The sequence below is a fragment of the Barbus barbus genome (assembly GCF_936440315.1).
Source record: "Barbus barbus genome assembly, chromosome: 40".
Lineage (NCBI taxonomy): Eukaryota > Metazoa > Chordata > Actinopteri > Cypriniformes > Cyprinidae > Barbus > Barbus barbus.
This window is the reverse complement of record NC_136718.1, coordinates 12,159,545-12,176,172: the sequence shown is the minus strand read 5'-3', so window position 1 is coordinate 12,176,172 and position 16,628 is coordinate 12,159,545. Positions and strand designations below refer to the sequence as shown.

The following is a 16,628-nucleotide window of genomic DNA, read 5'->3' as shown; positions in this document are numbered from 1 at the left end:
TGAAAGCATTAGCTTGGAGCGGTCTGACTGCATGCGCGCTCTGTCTCTTAAGGAATGCCCACTGTTCTCTGAGTTGCTGCCCACACGAGCACTTTGAAGACTGTAATGTGTTATTCTGTCTGTGTGTCTCTGCAGGCTTCCTCACCAATCCAATCGTCCTGCACCCTTTGAATCCTAACGCATCAGATCTACACAATATCCCACTCAGTTTTGCGCCCCCTCTTCGCTCTCGTTCTCTGTGTCCTGATGGATTGGAAGCGGCCTGATCCCTCGTTCTGTTGACCCTCGGGGCGAGGGGGTTGAGTGGAGAGGACAGGATTTCTCCATATACGCTAGAAGTGTCCGGCTGTTGTTGTCCCAATTTCCTCCTCTGATGGAGAGTTAGAAGAAAGGGGGGAACTACTTGGGGAGGGCGAGGAGTGGAGGAGCAAATTCAAAACCAAAAAACTTGCGCCAAGAATCGTCACTAATACTGACCTCGTGTTGCTGAAACCTCCTGGACAAGAAGTAGTCATTTAGATCAAATATCGTGGACCCAACACCCAACACAAGACTCAAGATGTCCACCACGGCAACCATGGGTGAGATGGCGAATAGCGCAGTGGAGTTTTACCCCAAGCGGGATGGAGGAGGTGCAGAAGCCAACCATGCTGGAGACTTTGGGGTGACGTTGGAGGATCTCCGGTCCCTGATGGAGCTGAGAGGAGCCGAGGCCTTGCAGAAAATTCAGGAAAGCTGTGGAGATGTAGAGGGCCTATGCCAGAGACTCAAGTCTTCCACCAGTGATGGTGAGAGAAATGTTTTGCTTCTTGACATGTCATCTCATGTCATTTAGTCCCTGCACTCTAAAAAAATAAGGTTCCAAATGGGGGGTGCAACCAATTTTGGTTCCATAAAGAACTTTTCAGTGAACGGTTCTTTAAAGAACCTTTTTTTCTTAGTGTAAAGAACAATTTGTTCCACTATAAGGGATCTTTTGTGCAATGGAAATGTTCCATGGAATGGTAAAGATTCTTCATGGAACCATAGATGCCAATAAAGAATGTTTATTTTTAGGAGTGTAGCACATTATTCCTCATCAGATGTACCGTGTTTCTCTTTGAGCTGCTTTTGAGCGGAAAGGATTAGTTCACTCCAGAATTAAAATTTCCTGATAATTTACTCATCCCTATTTCAAGATGTTCATGTCTGTCTTTCTACACTTTCTTCAGGATTTTTCTCCATATAGTGGACTTCAGTGGGAGCAATAGGTTGAAGGTCCAAATTGCAGTTTCAGTGCAGCTTCACACAATCCCAGCCGAGGAATAAGGGTCTTATCTAGCAAAACAATTGGTAATTTTCTAAGAAAAATTACATACTTTTTTTAAACACGATTTTTCATCTTGCACTAGCATTACGACTTCACGTATTACGTAATCACGTTGGAAAGGTCATTCGTGACGTTGGAGGAAGTACTGATCTAGTGTTTACAAAGTGAACATGCAAAGAAAATCAAACGCCCTTTACAAAAAAAAAGGTAAAACTACAATGTCTGACTATTTTGAAATTGGAGGAGAAAATAAGATGCAGTTTTTCTCCCTACACTACCTTTTTGAACCGAAATGTATAGACAAAAAACTAACCACACGTGACCTTTCCAACATGATGACGTAAAGCATAAGGCATGAAGTCATAGACGCACATCACAGAGCTAGTACAAGATGTCATTTTTATTTTTTTTTAGTAAATGACCAATTGTTTCATTAGATAAGACCCTTATTCCTTGGCTGGGATCGTGTAGAGCCCTACATTGAAACTGTTTGGACCTTTAACCTGTTGGCCACCATTGAAGTCTACTATCCTGGAATGTTTTCCTCAAAAACCTTAATTTATTTTGACTGAAGAGAGAGTGACATCAACATTTTGGATGACATGGGGGTGAGTAAATTATCAGGAAATTTTAATTCTGGAGTGAACTAATCCTTTAAGATGCCTTTAAACCCCAAATATTTCCCTTTCTTTTCTCTTTATTTCTCCCTCACCTCTTCACACTACTTGTCCACCACCTCTTTCTCTGTCTCACTCGGCCAACTTCCCACTCTGAGTGCACGCGTTGTGTTGGGTTGCTAGGCGACGGCGCTGTCGGTGGTGAGGTGGGTGTAGAGAGAGGGGTTACTGGGTAAACAGAGTTGGAGAGACTCACTCACTAGAGTCAGTGACTCGAAAGGTCCCCGCAGTGATCACAATTCTTGGCGTATCCATCCATCCTTTTCTGACTTGTAATTGAATGTGTTGCTGTGATGTTTTATACGCCATGATGACTGCGGATGAGAATTTAGATAGCGACGGAGATAATGCTCAGTCATGAAAAACAGATAAACTCCATAAAACTCAAATTGAGTTGTACTGATTGTGAGTATTTATAGATTTCTGATAAAGCTGTTACTTATGGTTCTTTTGTTTTGCTGATATAAGCTCATAATTATTTTCATGTTACAATCGATATTTATTATTTTTATTATTACCTTTTTGTAGCCTTTTTTTATACATTAAAATAATACATAATTTTTCAATAGTAAGTACATTTTGGCATCACATCATTGTGTACAGTATGAAAAATGGATATTGAGATTTGTTAAAGATTACATTTTACAGTGTTATGAAATTATTAGGGTTAAGATTTGAAGATTATTTTTAAGTGAGTGTTAGATGACGGCAAAATTACTCTAAATGTAAAAATGAGCATGAACAATTAATTATCCAATACCGACGATGCCAACTAAATTAAAACAAGTTATTATGGTGCAGACATGTTCTGCATTCCTATTAGTATCCTTATAAACATGTTGTATATAATATTGTATTAAATTTTGTTTTAGGCATTAGGCATCACAAAAATGAAGAATTAGCATCAGGAATTTTTTTTGCTCATTTTTCCATCTCAGATTCCTTAAGGGAAAAATGCAAAATGTTGTCATATAGTAGAAGTAGAACTGGGAATATTGATGTACAGTACATAGATAATTTGTCCTTGGTCTTCAATCTGAAGTCTCTGACTTGGCTGTTGTTTTGACTTTTATTATTTTATTTATTTTGATGTCGTTTAGAACTCTTATAAAACATTTCTGAGATAGATGTGAGATTACTAAGCAAATGTTTTAATTTGCTCTTTGTTTAATCTTACTTGTGTCTGTGAGAAACATCTGAGACACTACAGAGACCTCATGTGTGACTTTTCTTTCCTGCAGGATGTCAGTGAGGGGTGAGTGCCTACCGTGCAGTTTTTGCCCGGTGGTTCTAGTACTGCATCCTGCTGTTGTGTTTTAAGGCCACAAATATACTCTTTGAATGTATGCAAACATTGACCCAAATGTTTAGCCCACACACTAAAAACCATTGTACACACATGCGTGCTTAAAAATTACTATAGCACTAGGAAACCTCAAGAGGACGATAGAGCTACCTTTAAATATATCTCCTTAAACTGGATGTTATTTTTCAGGTTTCTGTACATATAGAGATAAACATATTGACCTGCTTAGTTCGATTTTCTACAAACTGCTTTGCCATGAGAGAAGTTGATCAGAAGGAGAAAGTGGAAAATTGAAGACCGTTAAGATGACGTTCATTATAGCGTCCCTTGTGGCCACACTGAGAATGCAATGCATAGTTGTGTTGTGTTATGATTAGGCCGCCCCATTGTCCACAACGATAATCAAAGGCCCCATATAGAAATATCTTTCTAATATTTTTTTGTTCACAATTTCTACCGAATGAAATAATTTATAGCTTGGCATAATTGGAAAAATATGTTTATTACAGAACTGTCTGGAAATCACACATTTAAGTGAATTAAAATAAGAAACTTGTCGATTTTGACCCTTGCTCAGGATGTAATTTTGAGCTTAATTTTCTTACAGTTTCCAAACTCTGTGCTGCACCAAAAGTTCCAGTGACCGGTGAGGCTAAATGTGGATGAGATGGTGCATAGAGTCCATTGCAATCTAAAACATTTTGGAACATATTGATGAATTAAATTGAGCTTGCGTAGCTTAAAGCATTTGCGTCTTCATTAGTGAATAAGCCTTAAAATATTTCCCAAACCGACTGGTAGACCATAGTTTGGTAGCAGATTAGAAGTTAAAAAAAATTACAATTTTGATTTGCTAATTTTTGCCACCAAATAATCAAATTCCCACCATCAGTGCCATTAAGCAAGTAGCCATAATTTAGTGTGAGTCTTGTGAGCTTCATCCTATTGAAGAGAGAGCAGAAAGTAAAAAGTGCCATCAAATATTAAATAGGTTTATTGCTAAAGCTACGAAAGTTTTTAAATTTTATTTATTTTATTTCAGAAAGAATGAAGAAAGTACCAGAATCTGTAATTTTATTGATGAAAAGATGTTTTTAAAATATTTTTCTTATAGGGGTCATCGGATGCAAAATTCACCTTTACATGTTGTTTGAACTGAAATGTGTGTTGGCAGTGTTTGTACACATCCACCCTATAATGATAAAAATCCACCCAGTGCGGTTTTTTTTAATCCCTATAAATAATATCCCCTTTCTCAAATCAGCCGTTCTCACAGGACCCTCCCACGACTGTTGATTGACACTAGCGTTTTACCTTAGACCTGCCCTGAGTGAGCTGTGAACAGTCCGCCATTGTTTCGATGCTGGAGTAGAATGTCTCCTAAGCGATTGAGGTGTTTAATAATGAACATAGCCGTCGTCATGTACTCCTGACATCAGAGCTGCTGAAGACGCAGTGGATTATGTTTATTTTTGAAGGGAATGTGCCCCCTGATCTACCTAAATGCGTCTATGTTTGCGCAAATCATTTGTGAACCGGCCTCATCTACAGAAGAAGTGAGTATAGGATTCTTTAATGAATCTTTCCTAATAATGTGCTAGTTAGAAAGTTCCACGACTAAGGTAAACAGTCTCATGAGAATGGCTCATCACCCCACGGAAGAGAGGGGCAGGGTCAACAGAGCTCATTAGCATTTAAAGAGACATGCACTAAAACATCTTGCTTTGTGCAGAGCTGTTTTTGACAGGGTAAAAAGGGTGTTGTTTTACACTACCATTGAGAAATTTTAACCAAAGTACGTTATAGACTTTTCATTAAGACCCTAAAAAATCATATCAACTTGTGGAAAATGGGCATCCGATGACCCCTTTAAAGGGTAAGTTACCCAAAAATGCAAGTTCTGTCATTAAATACTCACCCACCTGGCGTTCCAAACCCATAAGACTTTTGTTCATCTTCTAAAAGACAAATGAATAGTGACAAATGAATTAGATTTCTGTCCTTCCAAGCTGAATACACCAAAACATTGACAGTTCATAAAAACATTGTAAATCCATATGAATCGAGAGGCGCGATTGCTTTATATGATGAACAGATTTACATAGAGCAGGAACATAAAGCACATCAATTACAGTGAATGGATGTTCAAACATGCTTGCTTGATACGTGAGAACCTATGAGGTTTGGTTTTCATGTGTCTAGAAATGATGATTGAGCTTCTGTGTTTACCAAATTTGATGAGGTCAATGTTCCTAGATCAATCTGAATAAAAGATCAATTAAATCTGTACATCATATAAAGCAATTTTGTCTTTTCACAAAACTTGGATTAAAGCAATTGTAAGATGTCTTTATGAATTTTTTGTATAGTGAAAGTTTTGGTTTCGTGGACTCAATAGAGAGGGACAGAAAATTTAAAAAATTCTTCATTTGAGTTTTGGAAAGATATGAAGGTGAGTAAACGATGACAGAAATATTATATTTGGGAGAACTATCACTTTAAGTAATATCAGATGTTGCCCTGCTGTGTAAAACCCCTTTCAGGAGATAAACCTAAAATTAACCAATACAAAAGTTTTCGAAACCTACACCTCCACTGGTGTCATGGTTGAGAAGACGTGAAAGATTTCAGACCAGCTTTATGTATGGAGATAGCTAACAGCTGTCATCAGGGACTGCTCTGTTGACAGGTGATAACAAAACCTGATGCTCCTGATGCTTATAGTCAAACAATAAGTGGTTTGCCTCTAAGTGCAAGTGGAAGCAGAACTAATACTGTTACATGGCCATGACAAAGCAGAGACAACGGGAAAGGAGAAGAAACCAGAGGGGGCGGAGATGAAGTGACGCTGAATAAGGCTGACACTGTGAAGATGAGGCCTTGAAAATGGAAGTCCATTAGTGTCTCTCCCTCCTCTCCAGCAATGCGTTTCAGCCAAGCTTCAGAGTGCAGACCGCAGATCCACAGATCTCAGCCTGCTGCTATAAACACTTTTCAGTTCGGGGGCGTGGACATATCAATCTATCAGCCTGATCATACACAGATACCTGTTCTGCAGCAGCAGGGCATGGAGATCCGAGAGCAATGGGGGTGGAGGGTGGAAAGAGAATGAAAAAGAGAGAGAGAGAGAGAGAGGGAGGTTAGGAAGGAACGGAAGGAACGGAAGGAGAGAAAAGGAATTCTGGTACAGCTTGCCGCATTGTCAAGGACACAGCAAGGGGAGATGGAGAGAGAGAGAGGGAGTGAGTGAGTGAGCGGGGTAGGGGGGAGAAGGAGGTGGGGTGTTTGAAAAGCAAGAGATTTTTTAAAGCGAATGGATGCGGGCATGGCTACTCAGCAGTTTTTCTTAAAGGGACAGTTCATCCATAAATGGAAAACCAGTCTTCATTTACTCAGCCTCCTGTTGTTCCAAACCTGTATAACTTACTTTCTTTTGTTGAACACAAAAGGAGAAGTTTTGAAGATGTGCTGATCGCTCTTTTCCATGCAGAGACATTATCAAGAGATTGGAATTTAAAGCTTCAAAATAAACAACAAAAGTATCATAAAAGTGGTCCATATGATGTTTGTTGTACAATATTCTGAAATATACAATAGCTCTGTGAGGAACAGACCTAAATGTATTCTTATTCGTTGATAATCTCCTCTAGCGAACATGAACAAATCATTTAGACTGATTTTGTGTACTTGATCAGTACGAATTATTTGGATCATTCAGTTTACTGAAAAGATCTGACTCAGGAAAACAGTTCCTTCACAAATCGGACTGCTTCTCTCATAATTGTGCAAAGGAGATCTAGGTGAGATTTTCAGTGAATAATCACTTCAATTTCATTTTGTTTTCCTCTCTAGTGATCTGTTTATCGCTGCAACCAGGTAGTGAGTCAGCTAATTTAGTCTGATTCATGAATAAATCAGCAATCAATCAGTCAATTCACTGAAAAGGTCTGTTTAAAAACCAATTACTTCTCAACTCGGTCATTAGCTTTTCTCATGAATGTGGCAAGCTAGGAATATTTTCAATGAATAACTGAAAATCATATGACTTAAAAAGATTTGGAATACAGTGCATGATTTGAATAGATCACTTTATGATATTTTATGGTTCCTTTGTTTCCTTGATGCTTGAAAGGTCCCCATTCATTTTACTTATCACATTTAAAATAAATAAATAAAGCAGTCTAAATTTTTCTGCAAAATATCAGAAAGACAAAGTAATACAGGTTTTGAACAACATGAGGGTGAGTAAATCACAGAATTTTCAGTAAAACTTTACAATAAGGTCTTGTTTGGTTACATAAGTTAATTCATTAGATAACACAATAAGCAATGTATTTCTTAAAGCATTTATAAAAAAAAATTAAGCGTACTTAATAAAAACACTGTAGCATCAAAGTGCTTTAATAAATGTTGACAAATATAACTTCTGATTTGAAAAATGTACTAGTAAATACTTAACATTAACTAAAACTAATAAATGCTGTAGAAGAACTGCTTATTGTAAATCCATGTTAACTAATGTTGTAAGTTGTTACCGAAGTGTTATTATTTTTAGGTTCACTGTCCCTTCTTCAGATAGCGTGAGTTTGTCATCTACATTCATCTTCTGTTCTTCCTGACTCTCTCTCTTTCTCTCTCTCTCTCTCTATTTGTCTTTCATTCATACGTCCACCTCTCATGTAGAGTGTTGTATAATCATGCATTCAGTAATGGTTATGGCAAGGTTAGTGCTGAGTGCTGGTATGGAGTGAATGTGATCAGTGTACAGTATAACCGCAGGATCTCTTGCCAATAGTCGACCTGATGCTCTGACTCAGTGGCGGTATACATACCAGCCCATACATTCCTCCTTTGTCCACTTAAAGTTTTCTCTGGTTGGATTGTCCTGTCCTTATCCGTCCCTGAAGCATGTTCACTGCACACTCATAGACTGACGTCAATAGTGCCTCATTCTGCTGAGCTGTAATGCTGGGTTTCACTCCAGGTGACTCCACTGACTTCAACACTGACTGAAAACATCATGAATTTTCTCTCAGGCTCTAAAAGACTCACTGTCTGCAAAAACTGCTTCCACAGCAGACCAATCAAAAATCTATTATAAGGCTCACGCGGACCGCACCGAATCAATGACATCATCTGTAGCTGGGCGAAAAGGTGCCTGAAGACGGGAAGTTGAAGAGCAGCCTGATTTGTGCTTGATGTCTTCATCACCATGGAAACTGCACCAATCTATGAAAGACTGAAAGCGAGAGTAAGAGAAAGACTGAAAGACATAGATGGCTGTGGAAAGGGGGGCACTGGGCACATTAAACGCAGTGTGTCTCGTGTCTTCATATCAATTTCTCTTCATCCTTCTTGTCTTCTCTCAGTCTCTCATTCTATATAGGAGCCCTTTGAAATGAGCAGAAACATGCGATTAATTATTTACATCAGAAATTCAGTATATGTGGCTCAGGCCGACTCGCATCGCTTCTTACTTTGGAACAATCTGCTTTAACAAATCGATACATTCTAATACGCTTGGGTCATTATAGTCAGTTGGTTATGTTTTATTGTATCGTACACACACACATGCAATATATTGTGTTATTCATCTCGTCTTAGTGCCCCTTATTTAAATCTTTGAGATTGTAAGATGGCTACATGTGTTGTTTGAATGTGTGGTGATAATAGGAAATGGAAGCAGTGCATATGCTATTAAAGGTGTCAGTTAGCGCCATGGTGTATTTAAAGCTAGCGTGTGTGTGTGCACTTTTGTGTGAAATGGTATTGGAGTTGTTCACTGTCGGAATCTGTGAACTCTATTCATATACAATTTTTCCAAGCGGTAAGTATTGGCTTGGACCAAAGTGGACTGGTGAAAGACTAGAAAAAAATGACCATGATTCTCTATGATACTTTTTAATTTTTTTTTTTTTTTGGTAAAAAGGCACCAATATAATGGTGACTTTTGGAACAGCTTTTTTTCCATTTTCTTTAATTAACTACAAGTAGCTTCACTAGTTCAGTTTATTATTTGCATAACTGTTACCTAAATAGCTGTGCGATGTTCACCTTATTATTAACCTTGTAAACAGAAAGTTTACTTTTTACACATTAGTTAGGCTGCATCTTTCCCCACTACATGTGTTTGTGTGTTCAGTGACAGTTGGCCTATAAAATGCTACAGTAGTTAATATAACTTTGATGTGAAATTTTGAAAGCCTTTTCTGAAACCTTGAATTTTTTTAATCTGTCCTGTAGCTCAACGAGTAGAGCATGATGCAAGCAACACCAAGCTCATAGGTTTAAATCCCAGGGAAAGCAAGATCTGAACAAATGTAAATGTGCACCTTGAATGCAATGTAAGTCGCTTCGAATAAAAGTGTCTGCCAAAATGCATAAATATAAATGCAAAGCACCCTTAGATGACGGAAACCTAGGTGTCACATCTGCATGTGTACGGCTACTTATTCACACATTAGCAAACATTATTAAGTAGCTAGCTTATTTTCAGTCTTTCTGAACACAATTCCAACACAATATGCTGTAATTATGACAAAGATGATTGTTTAACTTTTTCAATAACGGAAATTAAGATATATTACATTTATATTGATTGATATATTAAATGAATGACACAATTCATTTTGTGATTTTTCAAGAAATGTATATTCTTCGATAAAAGCAATAATTAGTGCTGTTTATTAGTTAGAAAAGTGCATAGTGTATGATGAGCAAACACTGTTTTTTTTAGCTTTAGATTGTGATTCCATCCAGTCAGAGAATATCAAACATGTTGTTTTCATCCCTTATGTGTCTCCTAGCAACAAGGTGCATGTTTCTGCATGAGTTTGTTGTGTTCAGAGTCAAGTTCTGGTAGTATGTGATGGCCTTGTGTTACAAATTTTGTTTTCAGTGTTGCAAGCAACCTAGTAAAACGTGCATAACATTACAACTTATGCTGGAATGAACTAATACAAATTTGTCGGGATAGATGGCTGAAATGTGTTCAGAAGATTTTACAGCTTATAGTAAAAAAGTAATATATTTAAAATACATTTATTTCATACTAAGTATATTTCAAAACGAATGACATATTTACTGGCATATTGTTCGGAACTTACTGATATATTATAATGAAACTTTATTTGAAGCACTACTTGTGCACAATGCACATTTCTTAATGTTAAGTCTAAAATGTGTTTTAAGGTCACTACTGATGAGGACTGTATGATCTTTGAAAGGTATCGGTCTTTAAATGCAAGATATTTAAAGTATACTTGCAATAGTTCTACTTTAGCACAATCAAATATACTTCAGTATATCTTTAGTTGGACTTCAGTACTATTTCCTCACAATTAAAGTGCATTAAACACAAAATTAGTTGTTGAAATTTAGCAGACTTTAAGTAGACCAGTTTAGTATACCAAAAATACAATTGCAGAGTATTTTTATTAAATACATAATTATGTAAATGTATTCAAATACATTTTAATATATTTATTTTTTCACGAGGGTATCTTATTATGAACCTCATGGAGCCTATACATTATAATTATATAAATAAATGTATAGTCAGTAAGTTAAACGCCAAAAATGTGTAATTTAGTTCATTCAGTTTAGATAACTATTTTTTGTAATTTATATGAATTGCACTGAAATATACATTTCTTCATTCAATTTTCAGTGTTCACATTCTCTTTCAAATATCCCTCTATTTTTTTTAACAAATCACACCCAGACTGCATATCCTCATCATTAGGTAAATATCAAGGATTTATCAGTAAAACTTTATACCTTGTCAAAAGACATTAGTTTGGCCAAAAATGCTTCTTGCCAAAAGACATTAGGGCTAAAGACCATTAAAATCCAAATTGCGTCAAGAGCCATACTGCAGATAGCAAACACAAGCACCTCATTCTTAATGACTGTTTAAAAACAATGTGTCCTGCACTGGGTAAAGCCAAATGTACAGGATGTTTCAAACTTTAACAGGAAAGTCCCAGGCTCTGAGAGGAGAGAGGCACACTAAGTTCCTTAATGGTATATCCTACTCATTGCCCTGGGGGTGAGGGTGCCCACGCATTACAAAAATTGTGATGACCTCTGCTTGACTCTTCTTCTTTTCCTTTCAGGTTTGTCAGATAACCCGACGGATCTGGAGAAGCGCAGACAGGCATTTGGACAAAACTTCATCCCCCCGAAAAAGCCCAAGACCTTCCTTCAGCTGGTGTGGGAGGCATTACAAGACGTCACCCTCATCATTCTGGAGATCGCAGCCATCATCTCCCTCGGCCTGTCCTTCTATCAGCCACCCGGACACGAGAGCGAGGGTGAGAGAGAGAGGGAAGCTAGACGGGGATGTTAGAGTGATGAGGTGTGTGTAGAGGAAGGGAGTTAAAGCGATGGTTTGGGTCGAGGGAGGAGGGAATGACGGATAGAGTGTGGGAGGGCAGAAAGAGAGAACTGAATCAAGGGAGTGTGGGAGGAAAAAGGTGAGAATGAAGGTGAGAAAATGTAGTGAGAAACGAGGATGTCAAGCAGGAATGCAGAGAAAGAGAAAACCAGTTTAGGGATGCTGGGGAAAAATAAAAAGTAAAACATTCTGAAAGTTTTATACAATTGCATATTGAGTGCTGCATAACCTAAATGTCACTCTGCATAAAGAAGGGATTATGTACAAGCAGCCGAGAATTATTGAAATGGTCCATTTTTTTTAATATCACCAGCCTTACTGCACAGTGTTATATTAATTACATGGCTATTTACTAACATTTAATACTGATTTGATTTTTTTTTCTTTTTTCTTTCTTGTATCTTCCAGCAAAACAAAGACTGCAGCAGTATTACAACATTAATTCATATATTAATATTAATCTGTGGTCCAAGTAAGCTTTTCTATAACATATTTAGCTACAATGTAAAGTCTTCTTCTATTTTGAAGTTTTTTTTAAGTTTCTCTTACCAGTTTGTTGTTATTCAAAGTGATATTTTTGCTCTAACTGGGGACTGCTGAGCATCTAGTCATCATTTTATGCTCATCATACACTACCATTCAAACGTTTTTTATGTTTTCAAAAGTCTTTTATGTTCACCCTATAGGCTGCATAATCAATAATACAGTAAAGGCAGCAATGTTTGTGCTCGAGAAACATTTCTTAGTACGATTTATGTTGAAAATTGCTGTTTAATATATTTGTGGAAATATATATATTTTTTTCAGATTCTTAAACATTTTCTCAGACATTGGCATTTACATTTCTTTAAGGTCTTTTGATTCAGGACAATATATATGAACATTATAAATTACTTTTACTGTCATTTTAATCAATTTTACTGTCAATTTAATTGCTCAAATTAAAGTAATAATTTATTTAAGAATATTTTCCCAAACTTTAGAATTGACGTGTGTAGATATTTAAAAATAAATAAATATATAATGAAGCACACAAGCTTGTCAGTCAGCTAATCATTCTGAGTTGCAAGATGGTAAACTTGAATTGGTATGAAAAAAGAAAGAGACCACAGAACAAATCAAAAGACATTAAAGAAATGCTTATCTCAAATACAGATATCTTAAATACAGTCATGGCCAAAAATATCGGCACCCTTGGTAAATATGATCAAAGAAGGCTGTGAAAATTAATCTGCATTGTTAATCCTTTTGATCTTTTATTAAAAACATTCACAAAAATCTAACCTTTCATTGGATAATAAGAATTTAAAATGGGGGGAAATATTATTATGAAATAAATGTTTTTCTCTAATACACATTGGCCACAATTAACGGCACCCTTTTATTCAATACTTTTTGAAACCTCCATTTGCCAGTTTAACAGCTCTACATTTTCTCCTATAATGCCTGATGAGGTTAGAGAACACCTGACAAGAGATCAGAGACCATTCCTTCATCCAAAATCACTCCAGATCCTTCAGATTCCCAGCTCCATGTTGGTGCTTTTTCTCTTCAGTTCACCTCACTCAGAGGTTCAGGTCAGAGGACTGGAATGGCCATAGCAGAAGCTTGGTTTTGTGCTCAGTGACCCATTTTTGTCTTGTTTTTGAGGTTTGTGTTTGGATTATTGTACGTTTGGAAGATCCAAACATGGCAGTCACTTATCAGTCACTTGTTGATTTTTTATCTGTTGGTATTTGATAGAATCCATGATGCCATGTGTCTAAACAAGATGTCCAGGACCTTCAGCAGAAATATAGGCCCACAACATCAAAAATACAGCAGTATATTTCATTGTACACATGGGGTACTTTTTATCCCTGTGTTCACCAAACCCATCTTGAGTGTTTGCTGCTAAAAAGCTCATTTTGTAGTTTCATCTGATCATAGAAGCCAGTCCCATTTGAAGTTCCAGTCGTGTCTGATAACTGAATATGCTGGAGTTTGTTTTTGGATGAGTGAGGAGAATTTTTCTTGAAGCCCTCCCAAACAAACATGTGGTGATGTAGGTGCTGTTTGACTATTTTTTTAAGGTTTTCTGACCCCGAAAGTCTTTGGAGAGTCTTTAGCCACTCAAACTCTCCTCCTCACCGTGCATTAGGACGATATAGACACACATACTCTTCCAGGCAGTTTCGTAACATTTTATATTGATTGGAAATTCTTAATTATTGCCCTGATGTTGGAAATGGGAATTTTCACTGCTCTAGCTCTTTTCTTAAAGCCACTTCACTAATTTGTGAAGCTCAATTATGTTTTGCTGCTCATCAGAAATATATTTTTTGGTTTTATTGTGATGGATGATTAAGGGAATTTGGGCTTTGTTTTCCCTCCTATTTATATTTCTGTGAAACAGGAAGCCATGGCTGGATAATTTCATGTTCATAATCACCCTGGAGTGCTCAGAATTGTGAATATGAATGGGAATATACTTCAGAGATATTTTACTCATAAGAATTTGTAGGGGTGCCAATAATTGTGGCCAATGTGTATTAGAGAAAAACATTTATTTCATAATGACATTTCCCCCCATTTTAAATTCTTATTATCCAATGAAAGGTTAGATTTTTGTGAATTTTTTAAATAAAAGATCAAAAGTAATGCAGATGAATTTTCACAGCCTTCTTTGATCATATTTACCAAGGGTGCCGATATTTGACTATGACTGTATCTAAATCAAAAGAGCTTTCCTTAACCAGATTGTGCTATGCTTGTTAGCTTGCAAACTGAAAACACAAAGAATTTGAAATAATTTTTTTGTTTATGTAATATAATGTGTTATGTTTAAAATGTTTAAAACATATTTAATGCCTTGGATGTGTTTTAAATTACATTAATTAGCATGTTTTGATGTTTAAGAATAAATACATGCTCTATAATTTCTACTCAGGCACCAAAAAGCCTGCCCATTTAAAGTCATGTCAGCTATGGGGACCAAGTCCCAGATAACACACTTACATCTCCAAGAAGTCTGTTAAAGAGCGCTTAATCTGGAAAGAATTTGCTTCCAGCAACGAAAAGCATCAACTGCAATTGATCAATCAGAATCAAGTATTCCAGACACCCATGTAATAATGAACTTCTAACCTCTGCAGGTTGTGGAAATGTGGAAGGAGGAAGTGAAGATGAGGGGGAGGCAGAGGCAGGATGGATCGAAGGTGCAGCTATCCTACTATCCGTCATTTGCGTGGTGCTGGTGACGGCTTTCAATGACTGGAGTAAAGAGAAACAGTTCCGGGGACTGCAGAGCCGCATCGAGCTGGAGCAGCGATTCGCTGTGGTGCGCAATGGAAACGTCATCCAGATCCCTGTCGCCGAGATTGTGGTTGGGGACATGGCCCAGGTCAAATACGGTCAGTTTCCTGTTCTGATGAGCCCAGAGAATGTAATAAATGCTGAGATTAGGCTTAACTCCTCTATTATGAGGAAAGTGTGGATTAACACAGGGGTATTTTTAGAGTAATGTTCATTTTTCCACAAATCACGATGGGAACTCATTTGTTGATAATGTACTCTGTGCAATATAGCATTACTGGTAGGAACAGTGAATGCTTTTTGGCATATTAAGGATGCTCTACTGATCACAGGATATTTATTTGTCCCACTTTTGTTTCCTTTCTCAGGTGACCTCCTACCTGCTGATGGGGTCCTGATTCAGGCCAATGACCTGAAAATCGACGAGAGCTCTTTAACCGGTGAATCAGATCATGTGCGGAAGTCGGCTGACAAGGACCCCATGCTTCTCTCTGGTAAGCATGCATACATGTGTGGATCATACAGTAGATTGCTAGATCATATTTAATGGTGGATTCAAAATGATTACAGTTTCTATGAGAACCTGAAACCTGAATGAATCGTGCATCTCACGCCTTTATGAACACAGTGTTGTGCTTCACTCTAAAACTCACAGCACATTTATTTATTTGCCTGCATTCAGTCAAAATGAAAGATGAAAATAGTAACTATTATAAGTTTACAATTGTGCTATGAATTATTTTATTACATGCTTGTTTTTTATTTTATAGTAAAATAGAATTATATTGTTTAATATTTTATTTAATAATCTCAATTAAGGGTTACACTTTAATTATATAATTTATTGTTATAATAATAGTAAGTACATTTTAAGGTAACGTGTAACAAGGACACCTTAAAATAAAGTGTTACCCTATTAAATAACAATTGTTATAATTTTATAGCATTATTGAATGTGTAGTGGGTATGTGGCAAGAAAACAAGTGGACAGACTTTTTTTTTAACTGTTCACTTTATGGTTTTTAAAAAAAAAGAAGTTATGAAAGAGGATTTAAACAGATGCTTCACACACAAAAAAGTTTTTAGCTTTTAAAAATTATTTTTATGTTCTGCAATCCCTAACAAAATCTAGAATGATTACTTCTTTCCAAATATACTGTACCTATTTAAGTTGTCTTGTAAAAATGTCTGCCTGTATATCACAGAAAAATTAAATATTGGTAATGTCATTGGTAATTGCGTAGCCCTAGTTCCAATGAGGTCTCAAAATAGTCACTGTACCATTACTGATGTACAGTTTAATGAGAGATGCAATTTTTGATTTATATTTAAAGATCGTCAGTCACAATCACTTGTAACCTTTAAGCAAGAGATATTTCTTTAAAATTTAATTTAACAATGAATTTTAACTTTAATTGTAACTCAGTGGTGCAATGAGCTTCCCAACTCCACCTGGAGGGGGTGAAACACATTATTTGAGCCAATCATAAAACTAGCCAATCAGAAGTGCTTTAGTCTGTGAAACTTTTTTTTCCTTATTTTCTGGCTGCGCCTTTAACATTTTCAATACAGTCTTAAGGCTTGTTCACACAGAGGATGATAACAATGATTATACCTATAAAGTTTTAATAATAGCCTAATGCC

General features: G+C 36.7%; 1 protein-coding gene across 3 annotated transcripts in view; it reads left to right on the top strand.

Moving 5' to 3' along the window:
• Window positions 1-559: 559 nt before the first annotated feature.
• The window catches only part of LOC306859701 (plasma membrane calcium-transporting ATPase 3-like), a gene marked incomplete at both ends in the record, with an annotated part of 43,824 nt that continues 27,755 nt past the window's right edge, over window positions 560-16,628 (top strand). For all 3 annotated transcript variants that reach the window (XM_079400895.1, XM_079400894.1, XM_079400896.1), the window contains 4 exons: window positions 560-788; window positions 11,410-11,607; window positions 14,825-15,082; window positions 15,353-15,478. In XM_079400895.1, coding sequence (XP_079257021.1) covers window positions 560-788; window positions 11,410-11,607; window positions 14,825-15,082; window positions 15,353-15,478 — 811 coding nt within the window. The remainder of the gene's footprint in view (window positions 789-11,409; window positions 11,608-14,824; window positions 15,083-15,352; window positions 15,479-16,628) is intronic.